The 26267-nt window shown below is 37.8% G+C and overlaps 1 protein-coding gene across 4 annotated transcripts; it reads left to right on the forward strand.

Annotated features, from left to right (window-relative positions):
• Window positions 1–1487: 1487 nt before the first annotated feature.
• LOC127425317 (low density lipoprotein receptor adapter protein 1-A-like) lies at window positions 1488–22787 on the forward strand. Of its 4 annotated transcripts, none has more exons than XM_051671159.1 (10): window positions 1488–1868; window positions 12632–12774; window positions 13250–13362; window positions 13902–14016; window positions 18150–18222; window positions 18668–18739; window positions 19999–20108; window positions 20242–20276; window positions 21098–21129; window positions 22163–22787. In XM_051671159.1, the coding sequence occupies exons 1-10, from the start codon at window positions 1793–1795 to the stop codon at window positions 22207–22209; spliced, it is 816 nt and encodes a 271-aa protein (XP_051527119.1). In that variant the 5' UTR covers window positions 1488–1792; the 3' UTR covers window positions 22210–22787. The 4 variants fall into 4 exon arrangements, with proteins under 4 accessions (XP_051527119.1, XP_051527120.1, XP_051527117.1 ...); XM_051671160.1 differs by having other exon boundaries at window positions 1492–1868; window positions 20020–20108; XM_051671157.1 differs by lacking the exon at window positions 21098–21129 and having other exon boundaries at window positions 1497–1868.
• The last annotated feature ends 3480 nt before the right edge of the window (window positions 22788–26267 follow it).

Here is a 26267-nt window from a genome sequence, read left to right on the forward strand (position 1 = left end):
TTCACTACAAAAACCAAACCAGGAGTGCCAAAATTAAGCCAGATTTGACCCACATCTTTTTGCTATCTGGGTAGTTTTAGTGGCTGAAATGGTTTTATATATATATATATATATATATATATATATATATATATATATATATATATTTATATATATATATTTTATTTTATTTTTTTTACATTTAACAGTATACAATATAATAATGAAATTACAATGCAGACCCTAAGAAAATACATGAGGGGCCATACACATATGTTTTTGTGTCTGTCTGCGCTGTTTTGTAGTTGTTTTTCTGAGTAAGCGCATTAGACGGACATTTCTGACCGCTGCGCTGCACCTTCCACAGAAGCACTGCGTGTTTTAGACACCATGGCAAGTTAAAAAGAACTTCAATCTAAAAACACGTCTCGAGAAACCTGCGTTCTGTTAAATTATTTTTGCTGCTTCTAGGTTTGTGTGTGTGTGTGTGTGTGAACGGCTCGTATAAGGCATTACAAATATAGAAAACAAGAGGTCACATCAACAATACCATTCAACAAAATGTAGTAGTCATTTTCAGGGTATTGCATGTTGTGTCATATTAAAGGTGCACTCAGTAACTTTTTGCTCTTGCCATCTTGGACTTACAGGGACACCTAGTGGTGTGGATGCAGCATCATTCAAAATCAATAGTTTTTAGTTACAGATGCCATTGTAGAATTTCACTATTCACAATCAGGCTTGATTAATTTAATCCAAGCGTGAAAGTGTCCTATAACAAGACAGTTACTGAGATGAAGCGAGTAGTATTCAGCTAGACATGTGATTCTAAAATGGCAGCCCCCATGGAGGTGTCCCTGCCCCATGTAGAATAAAACAGCTTTTATAAGGTTACTGATATAACTGGAATCCTCATTTCATGTGTGCTCATGCTTTTATACATATGTTTTAAAATTACAGTTAATTTCTATAGAAGTAAATCTTTTTAATGGGGGAAAAAACTACTGAGTGCATCTTTAAAATGTACTTCACAACATTGATCATTGTTATAAATTCAGAGGCCAGTCTTTTACAAACGTAATTAATCATGAGACCTTTCTAAAACACATTTTCTCCTTCCAAAAACACTTCGAAACACTTCTTTTTTGTTCCACATTAGAAAGAAAGACAAATGAGTTTGGAACAACAAGAGGGATAGAAAAACATTACAGAAATTGGGATTTTTGTGTGAGCTATGCTTTTAAGAATGCTTTAGTCTTGTTTCTTAAACTGTTTTAAATGTTATGTTAGTAAGTTTAGCTGTTTCGTAAGTTTAGACTGACTAATCAAACTTTAGTTTTCCTAGTGTTCAAATGATAAGGCCAAGACAGGGAATACGAACCACTTCAATTTTATCAAGACATCGTAACTAATGTTCGGCCACAAGTCTCAGTGGAGAATAATATCTCTTATAGCCACATGAGGGCGACAACGCTGAAATTAATGATGTGTCACTCAAAGTGCTCCAAAACAGCATGTTTGTCGTGTCTCGCTGTGCTGCGGGACATTTAAAAACGCATATGTCAGAGAATCTAACAGAGGTGCTGCATGCGTTTCCATAACAGAATGACCGCTGAATTCGTCAATCTGGGTGGTGCGTCTCTCCTGCGTCATTTTGATTGACAGATAAAAACGCCGCCCAGGAGACGCTGTGACTCAAATATTCCCACAGATGTCGGCATCGAAACAGCAACAACAAAGTTGAGAGTGGGAAGAAAACGCAGCTCATGGCCAACACTACCACCTGAAGACGCTCCTCCGATTCAACCTCATCATGGATGTGCTGAAATCAGCCAGGAGGGCTTTTATTCGCAGTCCCAGCCAGTCCTGGAGCTCAGGCAAACACCAAAGTGAGTATTTATTTATTTATTTATTTATTGTCAACATTGAGACTTTAGTTTGACGCGTCACTTAAAGTGTGTGTATGACAATTTGTTAGTATCTGCAAAATGTTTGGGAGTAAACGCAAAACATACTGTTTGCCTAGTATGAAGCTTCAGTGACTCAAATGCTTGATGCGGATCCATAAGTTGTTCTCCATTTGTTATGAACGACACACAGTTGTTTAGAACTATTGTATTTTAAAACCAGTTTCACAAATTACATTAAACTTAAAATGAACTGGGTTGTTTTGGGGGTTCATTAATGGTTGACTGTCACAAAACCTGTTGAGCTGTCAAACTAGACAGCAGTTTTGGGAATCACAGGTGCCTAAAAACGCTGTCTAATTAGGCAGCTGTCTGGGTTTTGAGACACAGCCATTGTGTGGCTCATGCCAACTAGATTTGTATGTTTCTTTGTAAATGGGGATTTTTATGATTAGGCTGAGAAGTTACCAGAAACAGTTTGGTGAAACAAAAATGATGCAAAAGCCTGCAGAGTGGTTTGAGATTTTATCTATATCTAAAATCTGTGAAGTTTCCTTCTCCTTGGCATCCATCCTGGACTATTCTACAAGTAGGCACTTGTTTGCTGGCAGTGTCCGAGACATTCTGACTGAGGCACATTTGATTCAACAAAGACTTAATGTTAGAATGGACGAAGTCTGAGCCAAGACTTGAAAGCAGGTGAAGTAGGTCAGCCTGGTCTTCGCATAAAGAATCCGCTTTAGCCGAGTGCAATGAACGTTTTCTTTAGCAGGATCAGAAAGTGTGCTGTGCATTTTTAGTTCCCCTTCATTCTTTCTTGACTCCACAAAGGCTGCTCTGTTTGGTGACTGAGATCTGCTTATCTTCAAGACCTGCAGCCAGTTAAAAGAAACATTTAGTGAAAATTCACTTCCAATTTTTAGGGGTTTCTTGCTACAAGGCCCTGGAACACAAGGAGTCTCCAAGTGAAAGGTTAAGGTCATGTTCAGTCACGGTGAAGAAGTTTCCAACATCAGAAAGCTATCAATGTTTATAGACTGGACTCTCAACAGATGAGTGATCAAGTATAAGACATATTTGTCTGTTTAACATTCTTTTTCTGATCTACTGACCTACTTTTGGTTACATTACAGACCTTATTGGAAGTCACCTAATTTTTCCTCCTTTTTGTGGAAACCAAACAACGATTCTCCCTCTTTCTGGCTGGGTCACGGTGGTTCATCTTGCCTTTTGGATTGTATATGTTCACAATGTAAACCTGTGGTTCTCAACTGGTTGGTGGCAGGGTCTGTTTTTCTTCCCTTCCCCGTGGTGCTACAGCCCGTGAAGGGCCTTGACCTGCTCCATCAAATTCATCCATTCGGACCGGTCTAGGCCTCGGCGTCTCCAGCCACGGACTCCCATCTTCCAGAGATGCTATTCCACGTCATCCAGCCAGCACTTCCTCAGACGTCCTGGAAGCCGCTTTCCTTTGGGCTTGTGCCTGAAGACCTGGCGAGCTCCTCTATCCTTTGGCATGCGCTCCAGATGGCTGAGCCAGTGTAAGCGGGCTTTCTTGATTTCCACCGTAATGCAGGGATCTCCGTACAGGTGGTACAACTCGCTGTTAGTCCGTACACACCATTCGCCATTGATCTGTACCGATCTGTACACCTTCCACAAGATCCTTCTCTCCCAGATGTTCAGGAGGTCTTCTGCTTTCTGCGTCAGTACCCATGTCTAGCAGCCGTAGGTGACCACAGGTCTAATGATTATTCGGTAGATGGTCTTCTTGGTGTTCTGAGGGAGCGACCAAGATTTCATTCAGTGGAGGACACTGAAATAGCAGCGGTTTCCTGCTGCTATCCATTCCTTGATCTCCGCCAGGCTTTCGTTTGATTCCATCAGCAGGGGTCAAAGGTATTTGAAGCTTCTGACTCTTTTGAAAGTCCAGTCTTCAAACGTTAGGTTGTCGTCTGCTCCCACACCATCCCGTGACATCAGCATGTATTTATCAGCAGGGTCTGTTCTTATAGGGTTAAATGCAAATCAAGTAAAGCCAGCTCCTGTGGTAAAAAAGTAGCTGAGAATCACTGCTTTAAACCTTGCCGCTGTTGTAAGGTTTAGCTCAAAGAAGATGTAACCCATTACTTTAGGTCTTGATAACGATTAACCATTTTAAAGTTCATTACTTTCCCTCCTCTTCCACACCTGATTCTTCTTCTCAAAGTGTTGAGAAATGCCCTTCTTGCTGCTGCCAAAGTCATATGACTGGAAAGCAAAAGTGCATAGCTTGCAGCAAACAAGGCTGCATTGTAATGAAGAGAGACACAAGTGGAGTTTTTATGGTGTTTTATAGTGTTAAGATTTATCGCCTGTGCCTCAGGAACTTTTAGTTTGTCTGTGTCATGCACATACTTAAGAGGGTGGCAATCTGATGCAGAGCGAGAGGGAGACATCCAACAGCAGCTGTTGAGGCTTTTCCAGGGAGTCCATTTGGTAAAAAGCATTCGATATTCACTTCTCATGTTGCATGACTTGTGGCATGGATTGGAGATTTTCCAAGATGAGTTGTGTGCTGGTAGAAAGAGCCAGTTTCCTTACAAATTGAGATTTCTTTTTTTATATAATTATTGTGGAAATCTGGAGCCTTAAAATGTACTTTTCAAAACACAATCACTTTTGTTAAAATAGACCTTATTCACAGTAGAGCCATCTTTGATTTTTGAAAAGAATGAAAATGAGGCTGTGAGGGATAGACTTGCAGTCTCTTCTATGGCATCTAATTTTCCACAACTTGTGTTTTCTGGAGTTTGTTTTTTTTTTTTTTTCAATGTTTCATCAGCTGAACAATCAAACACTTTAAACAACTGTACAACTCATTAGAGGCGTTTAAGTGACTGCTCCCGAACGTCGTGCTATTTGTATAAAGTTAAACTTTTCTCACGACAAGACAAAGTTGAGAAAGGTTTAACTTTAGAACCAGAATGAGCTCTATTGCCAAGTATCCTTACACATACAAGGAATTTTTCTTGGTGACATAAGCTTCCAGTGCACAAACAATACAGCAACAAGATAATAATAAAAAAAACTGCAATGATTAGCCTATAGATATTTGATATATGAGTGAATCTCTTGTAAACTGTGTAGAACGCAGGGATGTACTGGTCCTCCAAAACCGACATTTTTAACTGGATCAGGTATAAGTCAGAAGAGCCAGATCCAAATCAGATAAAGTGTGTTAGTCATGGTCATTACTGTCAAGCTCCAAAAATGACATGCAAGAACAATAAAGGCACCATTAAAGTAGTACATGTGATTTGTGCATTTTATTCAGTTTTTTGAAGACAAACAATAGCTTTCTGAATCACAAAAGGCTGCATTTAATATATAGTCTGCAATGCGCAGCGCGTTTTATTGAATGCGTGCTGCTCTGACACACTTGTAGACAGTGTTGGGTGTAACGCATTACAAAGTGAAGCATTTCAAGTTTTCATGCACTCGCAATCAATCTTAGCGAGCTCTGTGTCAGCATGCTCCCAGCCCTGGCTGAGGCACACAAGGCTGTGCTGCCGACAAACCCTCCTTAAATATCCGCGCTCTGCCCCATCCTCACGTGTCTCCCTCGGGTGTCCCTCTGCAGCTGCCACGGGAGGAGAGGGGATCGGTTTCATGTGTATATGGAAAACAGCGCTCGTTCTTGTCTGACAGAGGTATGTATCACTCACAAGGTGGGAACATTTGCAGAACGGCGTCTTGAAAAAGATGTCGCTAAGTAAACTGCTTTTTATGTTCTTTATGTACCGTACACAATAAAACACACACAATGCTATATTGTTACAGATGCGCAAGTGATAAAGGATACTCAATTCATCCGAGCACAAGCAGGGAGGTAGAAATAATCCACTCATAATCTACAAGCTGTAAAGTTGTGTAAACGCACACATGCTGCACATGTACATGTACACAGACATACGTGATGCAACACACAAGCAAACCTGTATATACACACCGAAAAGAAACAACAAGCATTCAAATACACAATGGTTTTACTATGAAAGCTGTCTGTAAATGAGTTTTCAGTTCATTAGTATTCTTTTTCTGTCTTACACAAACACAGGTAAACAAGCTTACTATACACATACATACCACACACAGCTAAGAAGGTTGTAGATAGCGGACACACACATACCTGAAGATAATTCTACAGCATATTTGAAATAAGAAATATGAGTTGCATTTTTAGAAATGCATTGGATCTCTTTAGCCAAGTTGCTGTCTTTGTCATATTGCTGTAATTTGGTTAATATTTCAGTCAGTATTAAAGTACTAAAAGAGCTATTAGTGTCACATTTGTTTTTGTTTTTTCCCGCAGGTTTGATTGGTTTTAGAATGTTACTTCGAAGTTAAGTAATTAGTAATATAATTACTTTCCAGATGAAGTCATTCATAATCTAATTACAATTTTACAAAATTAATTAATAATCATTACTGCTTGTAGTACGCGCAGGGCTGTCATGATGCACTGATATTTTCAGCCCTCAGAGTGGTGCAAATTATGTGAGTGCAATATTGATTTTAAATAAGATGCATATTAAACCACTGTGTACTAGGCTACATACACTAGAGTTTTCCGTCAGAATAAAAGCCAGAGGGTTTTAAGTAATAATTATTAATAAATAATAATTTAATATTATTATTATTACTACTATTGTTTTGTTACAACAACATTTAAGTTAACTGGGTTCCAAAAGTAATTTTGTGAATGAATAATGGAATTGTATCCTATTACAAGTAAAGTGAACAAAGAAAGAGATCTGAAACCAGATACAACCAGAACTGGCTTCTTATCTACTGAAGACTTTGTGTAGGCCGGGCCCCCACCTTCGTCTTTCTAGCAAGTCAGTCCACTGTCGGCCGTCTTTGGAATGCTCTCAGGAGGTTATTTCCAGATATGCCAGTGCAGCTCCTATCTACTTAAATGGGGAAAGACCGAAATCTCAAGATTACTATCAAAGCACATATTGCAAATCGGCAATAAAATTTGATAATATTGGAATCATAAATTGTGCTTCTTTACCTCATATTACGCTAAAACATGCAATTTACTCATCTTGTGGAGCTAATGCACGTTAGTGAGTTGATTGACAGGCGATATCTGTATCTAAAAGGTGATTGGCTGTTTTACCTGTAAAGCGGGACTTCCTTTCTACATCTATTGACCGTTGGGTGCTAGAGCTTCTTGGTTGGGCATTCCAATTTCTCCCATTCATTTAAATAGAAGTGGCCCAACTCTGCTAAATAATCTCTGCCCCCACTCACTTCCAATGTAGGTGCTTTACTACAAGTGTTACTGCAAGACACTTGCTGCTTTATTATTATTATTATTTTTTTTTCTTCACTTTTTGAATAAAATATTTTGGGTACACAAATGCTGTTGATTTGAGCTTAACTTATGTTGAATCAGAGCATTCATAGTGGGAATAAATAATAATAAAAAAAATGTATAAGTAAAATTTCTGTATGTTACGGTAAAGAGAATAAGGAAAATGTGCTTGGTTGTCATGAAAATAATGTCACACAGGGGTAAAAAAATTCCTACTAATCTTAAAAAATAAGCTGCATTGAAATGTGAAAATGTGGCCTGAATGTGTTGTGAGATTCACTCATGCTTAGCTTTGTCTCTTGGGGTGGGGCTGGTTCACTTTTAAACAGTTGTTTTGCTTAATCTTTTGTAAATGTAACACACACATTACCATTTGCATCAATATATTTTGCATGTCTACTATTATCTGGATTTGTTTTTCTACACAAGAATGATTTCCTGTTTAGAGAGCACCGTTTATTTTTCCACAATTTCCACTTTGGCAAAATAAGACAACATTCTTTCCTCTTTATTTGGCTGCAGTTGAAGTAATTTCAACCTTGCCATGAACTCATTATAACCTCCGAATTGTAATTTTATTTTTTAAATATGCACGATAATCATATCTGGGCTTTACCCAGTGTCGAGAGCAGTTTCTGTATTTTTAAACTTTGAACCAGCAGTCGAGTCACTCCACCCTTGAATGGTTCTCCAGGGACATCGTTAAGACAAAGTAGTACGTCCCCCTGTGATTAAGGGCCCTTGGGTGTGTCACTAATCGGTATGGCCTGAGCAATGATGTCTGTTACAAGGGTTGTGTTATTACGCCCTTCTTCTTTTATGTATGTTTGAGAAGAACCCCTGATTTTAAATGATAGAACATCAATTTAAGCATGAAATGTTATTTCTGGAGCCGTGGTCAAAGTAATTATATAGAAAGGTCTCCAGTTGTGTCTTTATATCACTGTGCAAAGCTAAAACTCTTTCTAGTTTTGGGTCTGTGTACATATGAAATGTCATCTGGTGAACATCTGAATCGCCTTAATTTTGGCATTATCATGACAATTAGTGCACGTCTTATTTTCAAAACCAACCAAAGATGCGTTCTATGTTTCCCAGGATTGTGAGTCTTATGTAAATACATTTATGCCGCATCTGTGCCACATTGAATAATCTGTGTGAATGCCTTCTGTCTTGAGACAACTTCAGAAACCTGTTTTTGCTGAGGAGAAGGGAAGAAAGAAGACAGTTATAGGCCTTTTTCCAGTCTCAAGTCGTTAAGTTTCTTGTGAGGAAGGATGTTGAGTAATTACATTGGATAGGGCTCTTAACACCAAATTGCCCCATGGGGAGATGTACATGCAATTGTGTTATTGCATGTCACATTGGATGTAAAGTGCCTGCTAAATGTCATGTAAACATATAATTAAATCATTACCAAATCCATACCATTCATTTGTGCTGTGTATGTGCCGATTTGTGCCTCAAAAATGAACGTTTGTGCTAGTTTGATGTTTGAGATTAGACATTATTTTTTTGGCTGTGTGATGTCACTTTTCCACCCCATGTGGTCCAAATCGCTCCAAACCGGTGTCTTTGTTTGTGCTCGATTTGTGCCAGTTTGTGCTGTTAAAAGAAACATCATAACATATTCCTTTCTTTATATTTAACAAGATGTCTTTTGGGAGCTGTGAAATCCTGCAGGCTAAACATTGTCTCCATCGTTTGTGCTTGCTTCTGGTTTGTGCCGTGTTTGATATCGTTAAAGCATTAATTTTTAGGCAAAGATACAAATTTTCACCCCATCAAACTCAAACACATCTCTCTTTCTCTGTCAGGAAATATCAGATTTGGTCTGATATTTAAACCAGGGATGAAACTACTCACCTTTCAGCTAAAGTCACCTATTCTGAAGCTAATTTGACCAAATTGTTTGGTAAAATCTCTAAATTGCACTTATTAAAATCACTTTAAATGGTTACTTTAAGCTTAAAAATTAAACCACAAACTTGAAACTCTGTTATCCTCGATTTATCTACAACAATAGCAAAACAAATAAAAATAGTAAAAGTTAGTAAATAAAATTAATATCAAGAACATTATAAAATATATATCCTACACAACCAGTCCAAAGGACACTGACTAAGGGGCCGTTTACACGACAACGTTTTCAACTAAAAACGGAAAACTTTTTATGCGTTTTGGCTGTTCGTTTACACGACAGCGGCGTTTTGGGGCCTGAAAACGCAAACTTTTGAAAACTGGGTTTCAAAGTGCAAGTTTTTGAAAACGATGCCGTTATCGTCTTCCGTGTAAACATACAAATAATTAAACATAATTATCAATATGAATACTGGTGTCTGTGCAAATAACAATAATCAACCATTTATTCATTTGGAGTTTTTTGTATGGAGTGTGAACATTGTACAGTAGGCAGAACCTGCAATTTGAAAATCTTGAAATTAATGTATGGATTCAGATGGGAAAAATGTATTTGTATTTTAAATGTTATTTATTAATTTTATTTGATGTACCTTTACCCTGCAATTCATTCACCCACCGCTTATGTATATAGCCTATAAACAGAGATGTGATGCCATGAACAGTAGTCAATGATATGCTTAGAATATGAAAACTTGAGGCAGTGAAAATGCTCGTTAGATCCAGTGTACACAAAACCTCTCTCTCCATCAGAAGATATCCATTTATCAGAATTCTGTCTGATATCCAAAACCAGTCAACATCAACTGCTTATGTTAACTTACTCTCCAACCAGCCCAAGAGTCAGTGAAAAAACAAATCTTTACCCAAAAATGAATGCTTCAACGATACCAAGCACAGCACAAACCACAAACGATGGAGACAGGTGAGAATGATTGACATGGGGTTTAGCCTGCTTGATTTCACAGCTCCCAAAAGCTATCTTGTTAAATACAAAGAAAGGAATATGTTATGCTGTTTCTTTTAATGGCACAAATGAACAACACTGGTTTGGTGTGATTTGGATGGCATGGGGTGGAGAGTGACGTCACTGCCACCGAATTAAAATTCTTATTTCAGGGGGCCTGGGTAGCTCAACGAGTATTGACGCTGATTACCACCCCTGGAGTCACGAGTTCGAATCCAGGGTGTGCTGAGTGACTCCAGCCAGGTGTCCTAAGCAACCAAATTGGCCCGGTTGCTAGGGAGGGTAGAGTCACACGAGGTCCTCGTGGTCACGATGAGTGGTTCTCGCTCTCAATGGGGCGTGTGGTAAGTTGTGCGTGGATCGTGGAGAGTACAATCAAAAAAGAAACCTCTTTCTCTAGAAACTCGTCAGTCAATCATTGTTCTGAGGAATGAAGGCTATACAATCTTAAAATTGCCAAAAAAGATTTCATACAAAGTTGTACACTACAGTCTTCAAAGACAAAGGACAGCTGGCTCTAACAAGGACAGAAAGAGATGTGGAAGGACCAGATGTACAACTAAACAAGAGGATAAGTACATCAGAGTCTCTAGTTTGAGAAATAGACGCCTCATGTCCTCGGCTGACGGCTTCATTGAATTCTACCCGCTCAACACCAGTTTCATGTACAACAGTAAAGAGAAGACTCAGGGGTGCAAGCCTTATGGGAAGAATTGCCTAATTTTGTGTGTGTGTGTGTGTGTGTGTGTGTGTGTGTGTGTTTATTTTTTTATATATATATATAAATAAATTACAGTCAGAAAGAAGCAAACTTTATTTCAGAAGGCCCACAGTATAAAAACTGTGTACATTTATTGTATTTTTTTTTATCCAGCCACAGTATTTTCACAGTCAATGCATGCAGTGTTCATTTGTCAAGTCCGTTTTAAGTCTCATATTTACTCCCCTAGCCACAGTATTGCCACAATAAAAGCGTGCAATTATCATTTGGAGTCTGTTTGTAATTAAAGCACTGATTCCAGCAGAAACTTTAACAGTATCTTCATGTTGAACCTCATATGATAGACATCACTGTTTTCAGCTCACAGTGAGTGACTGGCGCCTGGTGTTTTTTTTTTTTTTTGTTCCTCATTTGCATAAAGCCAAGGATTTTCAACTTTTTTTGATGCTCTTAACAACCCTCTGCAAATTTAATTCCATTGACTTCCATAGGAATGAATTGAAAACGCTTGCTCACCTTCGCTCACAGCATGTCAGTGGAAACGTACGTTTAGAGAAACTTGTTCATGCATTCATCACCTGCAGGGTCGACTACTGCAATGGACTCCTCACCAGCCTTCCCAAAAAGACCATTGCAGACACCTGCAGCTCATTCAAAATGCTGCTGCTGTCTATTATTCATTTATAAATCACTCAATGGCCTAGGACTTAAATTGCAGATATGCTCATTGAATATAAACCTAACAGACCTCTTAGATCATTAGGATCAAGTCAGCTAGAAACACAAAGCATTCGCTCAAAACAAGGTGAGACTGTGTTTAGTTTAGCTATTTTGCCACCTGCAGCTGGAACCAGCTTCCAGAAGAGGTCAGGTGTGCTCCAACAGTAGCCACATTCAAGTCCAGACTCAAAAAAACATTACCTGTTTAGCTGTGCTGACCTGGGCTTACTGATTGCACTGCATTTTATTACTATATTCTTTTTCCTTTTTTTATTCATTTTAATATTTTAAAAATGTATTCTATTACTTTTATTCTTGTTTAATTGGTTTAAAAAAACATATATTTTTTCTTAACCATTTTTACGTAAAGCACTTTGAATTGCCATTGTGTATGAAATGAGCTATATGAATAAACTTGCCTTGCCTTGCCTTAGCAGCAAATTCACTAAACGGCACAACAAAAACTGCATCTTATTCTTCAAATGATGGCAAAGAGTGCTATAACCAGGCATATTTGCTGATGCACGATGTAGTCAAGTGCACTTTCGGCATGTTACAGAGACTATTTTGATGTCGAACCTTTAACCTCATATGATGCTTATCGTGATTTAGCCATGCATACCACATATCACACAGACTAGACAGGCTTAACGCTGGGGCACAAGCTACCCCTGACTTACAGATTCTCCAAACCAAAGACTTTAACTGTTTTCACTCAACCCTGAAAATAAGGATGAGCAGGCTTTTGAAAATGTATTTGGGTCTGTTGAGCAATGGTTTTGTATTACAAATATTTACTCCGTCTGTGTTTTTACTTTTAATATTTCATAATGACACCTGACCTGAAAGCGTGACTCCAAGTACATGCACTTTGGTTAAAATTGTTTACTGTTTTTCTGTACTGACTTTGGTTAACCCACGTGTGTGTGTGTGTGTGTGTGTGTGTGTGTGTGTGTGTGTGTGTGTTTTTTTTTTTTTTTTTTTTTTTTTTTTAGCTGTTTAGCTTTGTCTCAAACTCTTCACTCTTATTTGGTCGCCTTCCCTCTGTACAGAGCTCCCTGAGAACTGGACAGACACGAGAGAGACCCTGATGGAGGGCATGACCTTTAACCTTCGGCACCTGGGAATGACTCTGGTGGATCAGCCTAAAGGCGAGGAGCTCTCTGCAGCTGCTGTCAAAAGGATTGTTGCCACGGTGTGTTCCATCAACCGGCATATTCTTATTAATGTTTAGGCGACACTTCATATTCCAGATTTGTATTTTATTTTTTCAAACATTTACAAATGTGTTTTTTTTATTTTATTTTTATTTTTTTTTGGCATTTGCTAAGGCAATCATCAGTATTACTATTGCTTATGCTTGGGGTTAGGGATTTATAGCAACTCCTAACCATAAGGGTTATACTCTGTGCATAACTCGTCCAGTACCACTACAGACATGAACATATTGGAGTTATCATTCGGTTTGTTGAAAGAGGTGTGTGTGCTATTACGTTTTTCAAATATCGGTCTAATGGTTTTCGCCTGGCAGATGATAAAATGGGTGAAGAAATTCCATAGACTTACACCCTTAAGTCACCCAGAATATCATAGAATTGTGGGGGTGAATCACACCACTCACATTTTCCTCTGAAAAATGTAAGTAATGTTTTGTTATTGTGTATTGTTAGGCCAAAGCCTGTGGAAAGAAACTGCCTAAAGTGGCCCTGAAAGTGTCTCCTCAGGGAATCATCTTGCGTGACAGTGTGTCCAACCAGCTGATCGAGAACATTTCCATATACAGGTGAACTCCACACACTTTAGCACTCCTTAACTTCTCTAATTTTTGACTGCTTATTAAATATTCACCACTGTGCCACTGAAATACATTAGTTTATCAGAAGAATGTTTTTCCTTTTTTCCCAGAAACAAGTGTGCAGTCTTGCCTAAAGCAATAATGATTTATCCTACCATAGTGTTTTACCACACACACGCAGGGGGTGGTGTAACCTCCATGTTTCTCACTAGGGACATAATAAAGCACACTGCAGGTGACCAGCAGTAGTCTCCATAAATCTCATGTTCCCAGTGTGCTTTAGATAATCCTACTGTCCAAATAGACACATGCTCTTCTCTCCAATTTCCATATTTGTTTAAAGAGAAACAGTATCCATCAGTCCTTCATTGTTACAACAGTGATGCATGAAAACATTCCGTGAAGTTCCAGTACAGACAGTTGCAGTCTGCTCCACATCTGCCTTGCAAAACATCAACATATCTTTATTTACTCAAAACCGACTGCATGTGCTTAGCGCTGGTCTGTTTTGTGACCCTCCTCCTCAGGATATCATACTGCTCAGCTGACAAGATCCATGCCAAAGTGTTTGCTTTCATCGCCCAGAACCAACAGAACGAGGCGCTGGAGTGCCACGCATTCCTCTGCGCCAAACGGAAAGTGGTGAGATTTTGACTGTTTTCTAATGAAAACCCTGAATATTTTACAACCACAAGCAAACAAAGTATAAAGAAGATTAAGAAATGTTAAGAACAATTTTATAATGCCTTTCTGAGCAACAGCTGACCAGCTTACTCTATTTGTATGCGGATCTAAGGACACACTGTTCTGATCTGTCATAGCACTAGACATCTTTCTCTCTGTAATCATTCAAAAGCATATTAACATGTCTGTTGAGGCTAGACACTGAAGTTTTGATGTGAATGCTTTCTTAACACTTTGTTTTTGTGCAAATCATATCATTTAGTTTTGGCCCAAATCGCGAACAAATCATGTATTGTATTTATGCCAGTGATTTTCATTTTGGGGTATGCGTACCCAAGTGGTACAACCACACCGCTGTGGATGTTTATTATACTGTATAGTAAGCTTGTTACACAGCTCTCTGGAATACTTAATTCTAATTGAAAACAGTTGACAGTTTTCCCAGGATTTCCTACAAAGATTCATGTCTTATCGTATTATTCCATGGGCTCTTTCTTCTAACAATGAGCTTGTTTACATGCATGTTCTTACACCGATTATGCTTAATAAGCCAACAATGCGTGCGGTCATGTAAACGCAATTAACCGCATTCCTTTATTGGCACAAAGGCCAAAAACGGCTTATGAACGACATCGGTAGATCTTTGCCAATTACGCAGATTTTGCGTGCCATCTTATACTGTGTTCTTACCGGCTCAACCAATGTGCGCATGTGTTGAGCGCATTTCTCTTCACGGTTTGACGTCAAAAGTAGACATAATCGGGAGTATGTCATGTAATCGCGTATTTCTTGCCTTGTCAGATTTTTTTAAAATAAGCTGATTTTAGAGAGTAATCAGCGAATTGGTGTGCATGTAAACGGGCTCATTATCAAATAATTTAAACTCAAATCACTATTTATGCACATTATTATTTATTTGGTTAGATGCAGCCTATTATGGGGGATAATGTACAGTAAGCCAGTCATAATCACAAAATAAACCCTTACATTTCAATACATTGTTAGAAATAAAAAATATATTTTATTTATGACATATGAAATGTACAGACATTGATATACCTTCAAACATGCACGTCTCATACATTTATATATGCTAAATAAAATATACATTATATACGTGTGTGTGTGTGTGTGTGTGTGTGTGTGTGTGTGTGTGTGTAATATATATATATATATATATATATATATATATATATATATACACACACACACACAAATTATTGTATTGTTTTTGTTCATATTGAATACATCATTCAGACATTCACAGTGTAGGTTGGGGAGAAAGTATATGAACCCCTAGACTATAACCATCAACAAAAGGTTACAAAGTTATCTCGAAGAGCTTAGATATTCATCTGTCCACAGTTAGACAAATTGTTTATAAATAGAGACAATTTAGTACTGTGACTACTCTCCAGCCAAGATGACTCAAAGGGCACACTGCAGAATGCTCAATGAGGTAAAAAAGAACCCTAGAGTGACAGCTAAAGAGTTGAAGGAATCACTGGTACTGGTTAACATCTCTGTTCATGAGTCTACTATACTGAAAACATTAAACAGGCAAGGTGTCCATAACAGGACGCCATGAAGGAAGCCACTGTTTTCTAACAAAAACATTGCTGCATGTTTGAAGTTTGCCAAAAACCACCTAAACACTCCACAATTCTGCTAGGGAAAATGTTTTGTGGACTGATGAAACTAATGTTGAATTGTTTTGGAAAAACACGCAGCACTACGTACAGTTGAAGTCAGAAGTTCACATACACTTGGGTTGAAGTCATTAAAACAAATTTTTTAACCACTCCACAGATTTAATATTATCAAACTATAGTTTTGGCAAGTTGTTTAGGACATATACTTTGTGCACGACACAAGTAATTTTTCCAATAATTGATTACAGATAGATTGTTTCACTTTTAATTGACTATTACACAATTCCAGGGGTCAGAAGTTTACATACACTAAGTTAACTGCTTTTAAGCAGCTTAAGCAGAAAACGATGTCAAGCCTTTAGGCAATTAGCCAATTAGCTTCTGATAAGAGGTGTACTGAATTGGAGAGTACCTGTGGATGCATTTTAAGGCCTACCTTCAAACTCGGTGCCTCTTTGCTTGACATCATGGGGAAAATCCAAATAAATCAGCCAAGACCTCAGAAAAAAAAATGTGGAGTCTGGTTCATCCTTGGGAGCAATTTCCAAATGCCTGAAGGTACCACGTTCATCTGTACAAACAATAGTATGCAAGTATAAACACCATGGGACCACGTAGCCATCATACTGCTCAGGAAGGAGACACATTCTGTCGCCTAGAGATGAACGTAGTATGGTGTGAAAGTGCAAATCAATCCCTGAACAACAGCAAAGGACCTTGTGAAGATGCTGGAGGAAACCGGTAGATAAGTATCTATATCCACAGTAAAACGAGTCCTATATCAACATAACCTGAAAGGCTGCTCAGCAAGGAAGAAGCCACTGCTCCAAAACTGCCATAAAAAAAGCCAGACTACAGTTTGCAAGTGCACATGGGGACAAAGATCTTACTTTTTGGAGAAATGTCCTCCGGTCTAATGAAACAAAAATTGAACTGTTTGGCCATAATGACCATTGTTTTGTTTGGAGGAAAAAGGGTGAGGCTTGCAAGCTGAAGAACACCATCCCAACTGTGAAGCATGGGGGTGGCAGCATCCTGTTGTGGGGGTGCTTTGCTGCAGGAGGGACTGGTGGACTTCTCAAAATAGATGGCATCATGAGGAAGGAAAATTATGTGGATATATTGAAGCAACATCTCAAGACATCAGCCAGGAAGTTAAAGCTCGGTCGCAAATGGGTCTTCCAAAAAGACACTGACCCCAAGCATACCTCCAAAGTTGAGGAAAAATGGCTTAAGGACAACAAAGTCAAGGTATTGGAGTGGCCATCACAAAGCCCTGACCTCAATCCGATAGAAAATTTGTGGGCAGAACTGAAAAATCGTGTGCGAGCAAGGAGGCCTACAAACCTGACTCAGTTACACCAGTTCTGTCTGAAGGAATGGGCCAAAATGTCAAGCTTTTGGAAGGCTACCCAAAACGTTTGACCCAAGTTAAACAATTTAAAGGCAATGCTACCAAATACTAAAAAAGTGTATGTAAACTTCTGACCCACTGGGAATGTGATAAAAGAAATAAAAGCTGTTATTCTGCTACTATTATTCTGACATTTCACATTCTTAAATAAAGTAGTGATTCTAACTGACCTAAGACAGGGAATGTTTTCTATGATTAAATGTCAGGAATTGTGTAAAACTGAGTTTAAATGTATTTGGCTAAGGTGTATGTAAACTTCTGACTTCAACTGTATGGTGTAAAAAAAGGGCAGTGCATACCAACATGAAAAAATCATCCCAACGATGAAGTATGGTAGAGGGAGCATCATGGAGCTTTGCTGCTTCAGGGCCTGGACCGCTTGCCATTATCAAGGGGGAAAAATGAATTCCCAAGTTTATCACGATAACCTGCAGGATAATGTCAGGGTGGCTGTGCACCAGCTGAAGCTCAATAGAAGTTGAGTGGTGCAGCAGGACAATGACCCTAAACATCATCAAAGTCAATCCACTATAGAATGGCTTCAAAAAAGGAAAATCCACCTTTTGGAGTGGCCCAGTCAGAGCCCAGACCTTAACTCAGTAGAGATCCTGTGGATTGACCTCAAGAGAGCCATTTCACACTAGACATCCTAAAAATATGGCTAAGCTGAAGCAGTTCTGTAAGGAAGAATTGTGCAAAATTCCTTCTGAATGTGTGGAGGTCTAATCCACAGCTGCCGGAAATGCTTGTTTGAGGTTATTGCTGCCAAATGAGGATCGACCAGTTATTTTAAATACAAGGGTTCACTTACTTTTTCCACAGCACTGTAAATGTTTAAGGGGATGTGTTCAATAAAGACATGAAAGATTATACTTGTCTGTGTCGTTAGCTTAAGCACATTGTGTTTGTCTATACTTGTGACTTTGATGAAGATGAGATCACATTGTATGACCAAGCAGAAATGCAGAAAACCAGCTAATTCCAAAATGTCCCTCTTTCTTTCCTGTCTCGTTGTGTTGTTTCAGGCCCAGGCTGTCACACTCACAGTGGTTCAGGCCTTCAGAGTGGCCTTCGAGTTCTGGGAGGTTGCCAAAGAAGGTACAGTGTCATATCTCTCCACAGAGCCCCTGAACAAAAGTCTTTGCCAAAACAATGTAGTGGCCATATATAACTGTCTTAGAAGATCATAGGCCACAAGAAGAAAATAATTTGTCATGTTGCACTTTTGAAGAAAATGTCCTCCTCATGGGGTTTTTGAGGTCATTGTTGCTGTCATGATGGATTATGATCGGCAGAGCATTCTCTGTTGCCTCTTGTTGTTGTAGAAAAGGAATTTCACAGAACAAAATGTTTTTGTATTTGTTAAAAAGGAACTAGTTAAAGGACCACCTTCCAAGAAATTCTTGTACTTGCTGAATAGTTTCTAAAGTGATAAGACTGCCAAGTGACATGATCCTAAAGACTCCTTGCCTAATGAGTTTAATATTGTGGTGATGTCATGGTTATTATTCTATATAATGTTTTTTTTTAACGCTGCCTTTAGAGAGAGAGCAGCGAGAGACATCCAACAGCGCACAGTCTGAGAGATCAGTCAGTCTGACCAGCCTAAAAGGAGGTGGTATAAAACACTGAAGGCACTTGGTTAAATTTATCAGATATTAATAAAGTCATTAAAGGTATAGGTTACCTAAAAATGAAAATTATCATCATGTAGTCATCTTGTCATTCCAAACATGTTTGACTTTTTTATTTTTTATTGAACACAGAAAGAGTTGTTTAACAGTGTTCATACTGCTCTTTATCACACGATGAATGTATTAATACAGATGGGTGCTTCCAAGCTCAAAAAATGACCAAAAGTCTTCCATTTCCTTCGTTCCCTCGCCAAGTCTTGAGCTGTAAAATAGCTTTATGCAAAGAACCTACCAAAATTTAAGTCGTTATTCTCTGATATTCTTACCCTTATGCTGCAGCTCTCAAATCTCATTGGCGCTTCCACATATTTAAACATGCCTCATTGTGATCAGTCATAAGACGACACAATGCTAAGTTTAGTGTTAAAAAGTTCTATGGCTTTGGAAGACTTGGAACATAACATACAAGTCGTATGGACTACTTTTATGGTGCCCAGTAACAGCATGAACATTTCAGCCTAACTTCTCCTTTTGAGTTCTATGGAGGAAGTATAATCATCTTGGTTTGGAACTTCATGAAGGTGAATAAATGGGGACAGATTTTTCATTTTTGGGTAAACTCTCCCTTTAAGATTTTAAAGGAATATTAGAGGCTCAATACAGTTAAGTTCAGTCGAAAGCATTTGTGGCATAATGTTGATTACCACAAAATATAATTTAATCCTTTAAAATAAAAGCAAAAAATCAGGGTTACAGTGAGGCACTTGCAATGGAAGTGAATGGGGCCAATTTTTGGAGGGTTTAAAGGCAGAAATGTAAAGCTTATAATTTTCTAAAGGTACTTTCATTAATTCTGTTACAACTCATGTATTATTTGAGCTGTAAAGTTGTTTAAAATGTCATTTTTTTACAGCCATTTTTGGGTTTGTTGACATCATCATAGCAATGAAGTTGTAAAATTGGCTGTAACTTTACACAGAAAAGGTTAGTAAGTGATTTTATCACGCAAATCCTGTTAACATGCATATTGTTTACGTCTTGTGGCTATACTTTTGAAACGGTGAGTATTTTAATGTTTACGGATTGGCCTCATTTACTTCCATTGTAAGTAACCCTAATTTATTGATTTTAAGAAAATTAAGGGCAAGTCAAAATACATTTTTGTGGTAATCAACATTATGCCACATGCTGTCGATTGAGCTTAACTTGTGTTGACTCTTATATTCCTTTAATGTATCAGTGGGCCATGTGTCTCATTTAGCTGAAGCTACAGAGAACCTGTTGGACATTGATGTTATCGTGGAAAATATGGACAACCACACTGAACCCAACAATAACAACACAGTATGGGTAAGAGCTTCTCAAAGGCAGTTTTGGACATGTCCAAACTTACATTCCATACTGCTGACTACAATGTTTGTGCATCTTTTTACAATGTACTTTATTCTTTTACAAAGACTTTCCATTTTGTTCCTCCTTTCAGGAGATGGATGATGGTCTGGAAGAAGCTTTTTCAAGGTATGAGGCACCCAAAGCAGTTCTTATCTCCTCCTCAAAGTTAACGGCATGTTAAAAGCATGCTTATAAACCTCTCGCAAATCAAATTGACCTCAGAATGCAATCTTTCCATGTTTGTTTTGAAAGATTGTGTTGCAATCACTTGAAATGTTTCTTACAGTTCACATAGAATGACTTCTATGCCTTTGATTAATAAACAAACTGAAACAATTCAGCAAAGGACTTAGACAAATTTTCTTTTTTCTTTCTTTGTTTGTTTGTTTGTTTGCCACAGAGCCAAAGCAAAGCTTTCAATAACAGTAGTTTGGCAGGATATAAGTCATCCTGGAAAAGCAGTTGGTCTGGATTTATTTCTAATGGCATATAAAATAAACCTGACCTGAATACTTGGGCATTATGAGTACAAATGCTTTCAATTTTATTTGAACGCATCCACAAGAGAGGCTGAACATGAAATGTTTGGAAATGCTCTTTCAACAAGCTTCCAATATGTTTTTATTTTTCTTTTTTTTTTTTTCTGTCTGCTTCTAGTCTCAAAGACCCATATTAAAGGGTAAAGGAAATCTGTGACTCTGTAGACCTGCCCTTATCTTTACACTAAAAACACTTGTGCTGACCAAAAAGCTGGTTATGTTTTTTGCTTGTAGAAGTGGGCAAGTGACTACGATTTTATGACCGTTCAGGCTTTTTTGAGATTTGACCCTACATCGGATAGTAAAACATTGCTTTATCTCTTTTTATGAAACCCAATTTAAATTGTGGTGACAGAAAGATCCTGTAGCACCAAAACCCTTGATTGTTGTGCTTTCTTTTGTTCCTAGCTGCAGTCTGGATAGCTATGAGTACTCTCCAGGTAACAAGTACAGTTCTTGTCCTGTACCAGACCAATCCAATCTCGTCTTCTACCAACCCCTTACCTAAATCTCTTTTTAGCATACTGTCTGTCAGTTTATGTAACATCATTCCAGAACCCTGCCATTGTGCATTGATCAAACCAGTGCAAAAAAAAAAAAAAAGAAAGCCTTCTGGATAGTAACCGGTTACTGACCCAACAGACAGATCTTATTGGGAATTTCTTGGCAGGGTTCTGCACTGGTCCATTTTTAGTTTGCAAGACTTAGAACTGCGTATTTTTGTTGTACCCTCATGGTTTTTGTTGTCTTTCAATTTCCCATCATCTTGAGCCTAGCCAGTTTTGTATCTGTTACTTGTATGTGTTATTTGTGTATTTCAGCTTGTGATTTTCATCCTAATCAGCAACTTATTTATCCATGAGCATAATTCTTATTAAGAAGTACAGTAGAATAACATTGATAAAGCATGGCCTCTAACCTAACAAATAAAACTTATAGTTGTGCATATTAGCAACATTTTAAATGGCATAGCTACTGAATGAACCACAAATATGGCCTTTAATGAAACTTTTAACCACATATGGGCAATTACAATGTTATGGATGTGGTAGTTTTTTTTTTTGTTTTTTTTTATCCTTTGGGAAATTATAAGTTCTGTTCCTTTTGGTAAACACTTTATTTCCATGGTAAGGCCGACATTTGCATGACATTGCTGAGATCTTAATCACTATAAAAATCCCTGATATACAGTGGGGTTCAAAAGACAGACCACTTGTGAAAATGATTCTATTTTGCTTTTTTATTATTATTTAAGTTCTACTTTTATTTGCGTAATCTAAAATTCATTTTACATCATAACATTTCCTTGTTTTAAATTTTTCAAAATCCAGCAACCTTCTCTTTGTTTGCAGGTTTAAATAGATTTTGAGGACCAGATTTTCAATCTGAATACTTTTGAACCTCACTGGTATGTTTGTATCACTGTAGAGTTTCAGGTTTATGCTCTTCTATGTTTTTTCTTCTCTCGCATAGACTCGCCGAGTCTCGTACTAACCCCCAGGTCCTGGACATTGGGGTGATGCATCAGGATTGGAACTCTGATCCCGACTGCGACAAGACCAATGGAAACGCACCAAACAACAATGATGTAGTTCGCCTTTGAGCACAGACAGGTTTGTGGGGAGGAAGTAATCCCAAGAACATGATGCAGAAGACTGTTGTGGCTCACAGTGTTCAGTCAAGAGAGTGGCTGACTGCTCCTCCTTACTCCAGACATCTGGTCCAACATCTTTCTTACCAAAGCAATAGTAGATGAGTCTATTTTTTCAAAAGTGATATGTTATGAATTTACATGCTTAATTTGTATCAGTCAGTTTGTATACAGAATAATATGTGTAGACACCAGAGTCAGTATTGTTTTCATATATGAAAAAATGAGTTTATCATATAAAATGTTACATTCTGTATATTAATATACTGTAGAGTTACTATTTTGATGGACTAACCCTGGAGTACAGCTAATATCCACTGTAAGTCATATTTCATATGTATCTACATTTATTTAATCAGAATTGTACTGATTTATGTCATAACACACCAAGGGGCCATTTAATATGTATTTAAAAACTCTAATAAACGTGTTTATATTATATGAGAATTTGCATGTTGATCGGTTTTTATTTTATTTTTTTATCATAATATACACAGTGGGGTACAGAAGTCAACATGGAAAAGTTTTAGGATTTTGAAGAAGCGATTATGTTGAAAAGTGCAAAATTTATTATTTTCATCTCACTAATTAAATATAAGCAAATTTGTGACATTTCCATGTTAACTTACTTGTACATATGGTCTTCTGGGATACCATGGATCATCAGACTTTATGCAAATCTGTGAAGTCCATGCCAGCTCAAGTGCATGTTGTCATTAAAGCAAAGGGGGGATGTACCAAACACTACAGTATTTAAGATGTCAAATTTTTGGTTAACATTTTCACTCAAAGTAATGCATATACTAGAATTAGGAATAATAATAATAAATGTAATAAGAAAAATACTAAATTAAAGCATTTTTACTGTGTCCCCACACTTGTGTAAAAAAAATTGTATTTTTTTATTTTATTTTATTTTATTTTTGGAAAGGGAGACCAGGAGAGGGCAGCATTTCCTCATAAATATATCTGGCTCTGTACCTCCTTTTCAGGCCTGTGTGTGTAAGGATACCTTTCAGTCTTTATATACTAGACCCAGAAGGCAGTAAAATACACTTGACACATGTAGAGCACCTACTGCTGAGTCTGTCTGCAGTGACACATGAGAGCTGATTTGCTTTCGTCTCTAGTTTTACTGTAGGCTATTACGCACTTAGAGAAATCCCTGTATTCATGATTGCTGTGATGGCCGTAGAAAGCAATATATTATATACAACGGAAACCTCAGATCTGTAAATTAAATCCAAATGAGCCTCATTGCTGACTGCTTATTGGATAGCAATGAAATGGGTGTGTAACCCTAACAATAAGGTTCCATTTGTTAAGATTAGTAAATGCATTAGATATCATGAAATAACAAAGAACAATATATTTTTTTTACAAAATATTTCAATCTTTGTTAATATTAGTTAATAAAAACACAATTGAGTGCATAGTGCATTAACTAATGTTAATATATACACATTTTGATTTAAAAATGTATTTCTATATGTTGACATAAACCTTAAACAAGATTAACAAATGCTGTAAAAGTATTGTTAATGTTAACAAATGGAACTTTATTGTAAAGTGTTACCAATGGGTGAATCTTATGAAGAAATGTCTGGGTTATATTTCACTCTAAAATCAAAAGAATAAAAATAGAAATTTATATTTTGCAGAAAATTAAAGTTTATTTTAGGACCAATAAGCATTTTGCATTGTGACATTATTTTTGACATTTTCCTCTCAAATTCTCATTAATGTGAAAAATCTCATTCTCATCACTGTAATGCAAAAAACAAAACAAAAATGCTGTTGTTTAAAAATAATAGTTTGTGGGGGAATATTTAATTATTTTAATCTAATAATGTCATTCCTGTTAGGGATTAGAAAGCTTTTCTTAACTGCATGTGACTATATTAATCAACATGGTGAACAGGATGTACACTTTCACTGTGCCTTTCTGCTCAGCTGAATATATATATATATATATATATATATACAGTGCCTTGCAAAAGTATTCAGACCCTTGACCAATTATCTAATATTACTGAATTACAAATTGTGCAATTAAATTTCATTCTGTTTGATATTTTATTTTACAACACTGGAACTCAAAATCAATTATTGTTAGGTGACATTGGTTTTATTAAGCATAAGTATTCAACCCCTGTGTTGTGGAATCTGTCAGGTTACACAAATGAAAGAAACTGCCCTAATGAGGACACAATTACTTTACCATTGGCATTCACCTGTGAATCATTAATGGGGATAAAAACCCCATTGTTGAAGGATCATTTGTCAGGCTGTGGATCTGAAGGAAAATGAAGACCAAAGAGCATTCCACAGAAATTAGAGATAAAGTAATAAAATGCATAGACTAGGGAAAGGGTACAAAATAATATCCAAATGTTTGGATATCCCAGTGAGCACAGTTGGATCAATAATCAGGAAGTGGAAGCTGCACCACATCACCCAGGCACTGCCAAGAAAAGGCTGTCCCTCAAAACTCAGCACTCTTAACAAAAAGGAGATTTGTGAGAGAAGCCACAGAGAGGCCAACAATCAATTTGAAGGAGCTACAGAATTCAGTGGCTGGGAGTGGAGTAATGGTGCACCAGTCAATCATATCAAGAGCACTGCATAATGCTGGCCTGTATGGGAGGGTGGTAAGAAAGAAGCCGTTACTCAAAAAGTACCATCTGAAAGCACATCTGGAGTTTGCCAGAAAGCATGTCAGTGACCCATCTGCGATGTGGGAGAAGGTTTTGTGGTCAAATGAGACCAAGATAGAGCTTTTTGGCCAAAACTCAAAGCGCATTGTGTGGCGCAAACCTCACACTTCCTATGCCTCAAGACACACCGTCCCTACAGTGAAGTATGGTGGTGGCAGCATCATGCTGTGGGGATGCTTCTCATCAGCAGGGACCGGGCATCTTGTTAGAATTGAAGAAAGAATGGATGGAGCAAAATATAGGGAAATACTGCACTAAAAATTGAAGCTTGGGAGGAAATTCACCTTTCAGCATGACAATGATCCCAAGCACAAGGCCAAAGCAACATTGGAGTGGATCAAGAACAAAAAGATAAATGTCCTACAGTGGCCCAGTCAAAGTCCTGATCTCAATCCTATTGAGAATCTGTAGCACTATTTGAAAATTGCAATCCACAAGCGTCACCCAACCAACCTGAACAACCTGGAGCAAATCTGCCAAGAAGAACGGGCCAAAATCACTTCGTCACTGTGTGCAAAGCTGGTACATATGTACCCCAAAAGACTTAAAGCAGTTATTGCAGCAAAAGGTGGCTCGACCAAATATTAATGTGTGGGGGTTGAATACTTAATGCAAGCTAGGTATTTCAGTATTTTATTTTTCATAAAAATATTTCTCAACAAAAAAAACAATGTCACCTTACAATAATTGATTTTGAGTTTCAGTGTTTTAAAGTAAAATATCAATCAGAATGAAATTTCAGTGTACCATTTGTAATTCGGTAATATGAGAGAATTGGTCAGGGGTCTGAATACTTTTGCAAGACACTGTGTATATATATGTATAATACAATAATCAGAGCCGGAATCTCTCCTTGATGAAAAGATGGTCTTAAATAATCCAGGTGGGCTAAGCTTGTAGAAATGAACCTGACTGGTCCACTGTGTCTGTGTGATTGTGTGTATTTGTTGCATACATGTGTAAAGACAGGTGTGCGTGTGGGTTGAAACATGTGACGCAGTTCTCCAGAAAACACTTGAGGCACACGTACGCATGCACTCTCACAGACTCGCAACAGAAACGTGTCTGAAAACGTGTGGGAGGCAGTGAGCTTCAGAAAAGCTGGGTCGTCTCTAGTTCCTCTCCACACACGCACTGTATTCTCTTGCCCAAAGTCTCTCTCCCTCCCAAACTTAATTTGCATTCATTATTTGCACTGCTATAATGTGCC

The sequence above is a fragment of the Myxocyprinus asiaticus genome, chromosome 34, assembly GCF_019703515.2.
Source record: "Myxocyprinus asiaticus isolate MX2 ecotype Aquarium Trade chromosome 34, UBuf_Myxa_2, whole genome shotgun sequence".
In the NCBI taxonomy this organism is placed as follows: Eukaryota; Metazoa; Chordata; class Actinopteri; order Cypriniformes; family Catostomidae; genus Myxocyprinus; species Myxocyprinus asiaticus.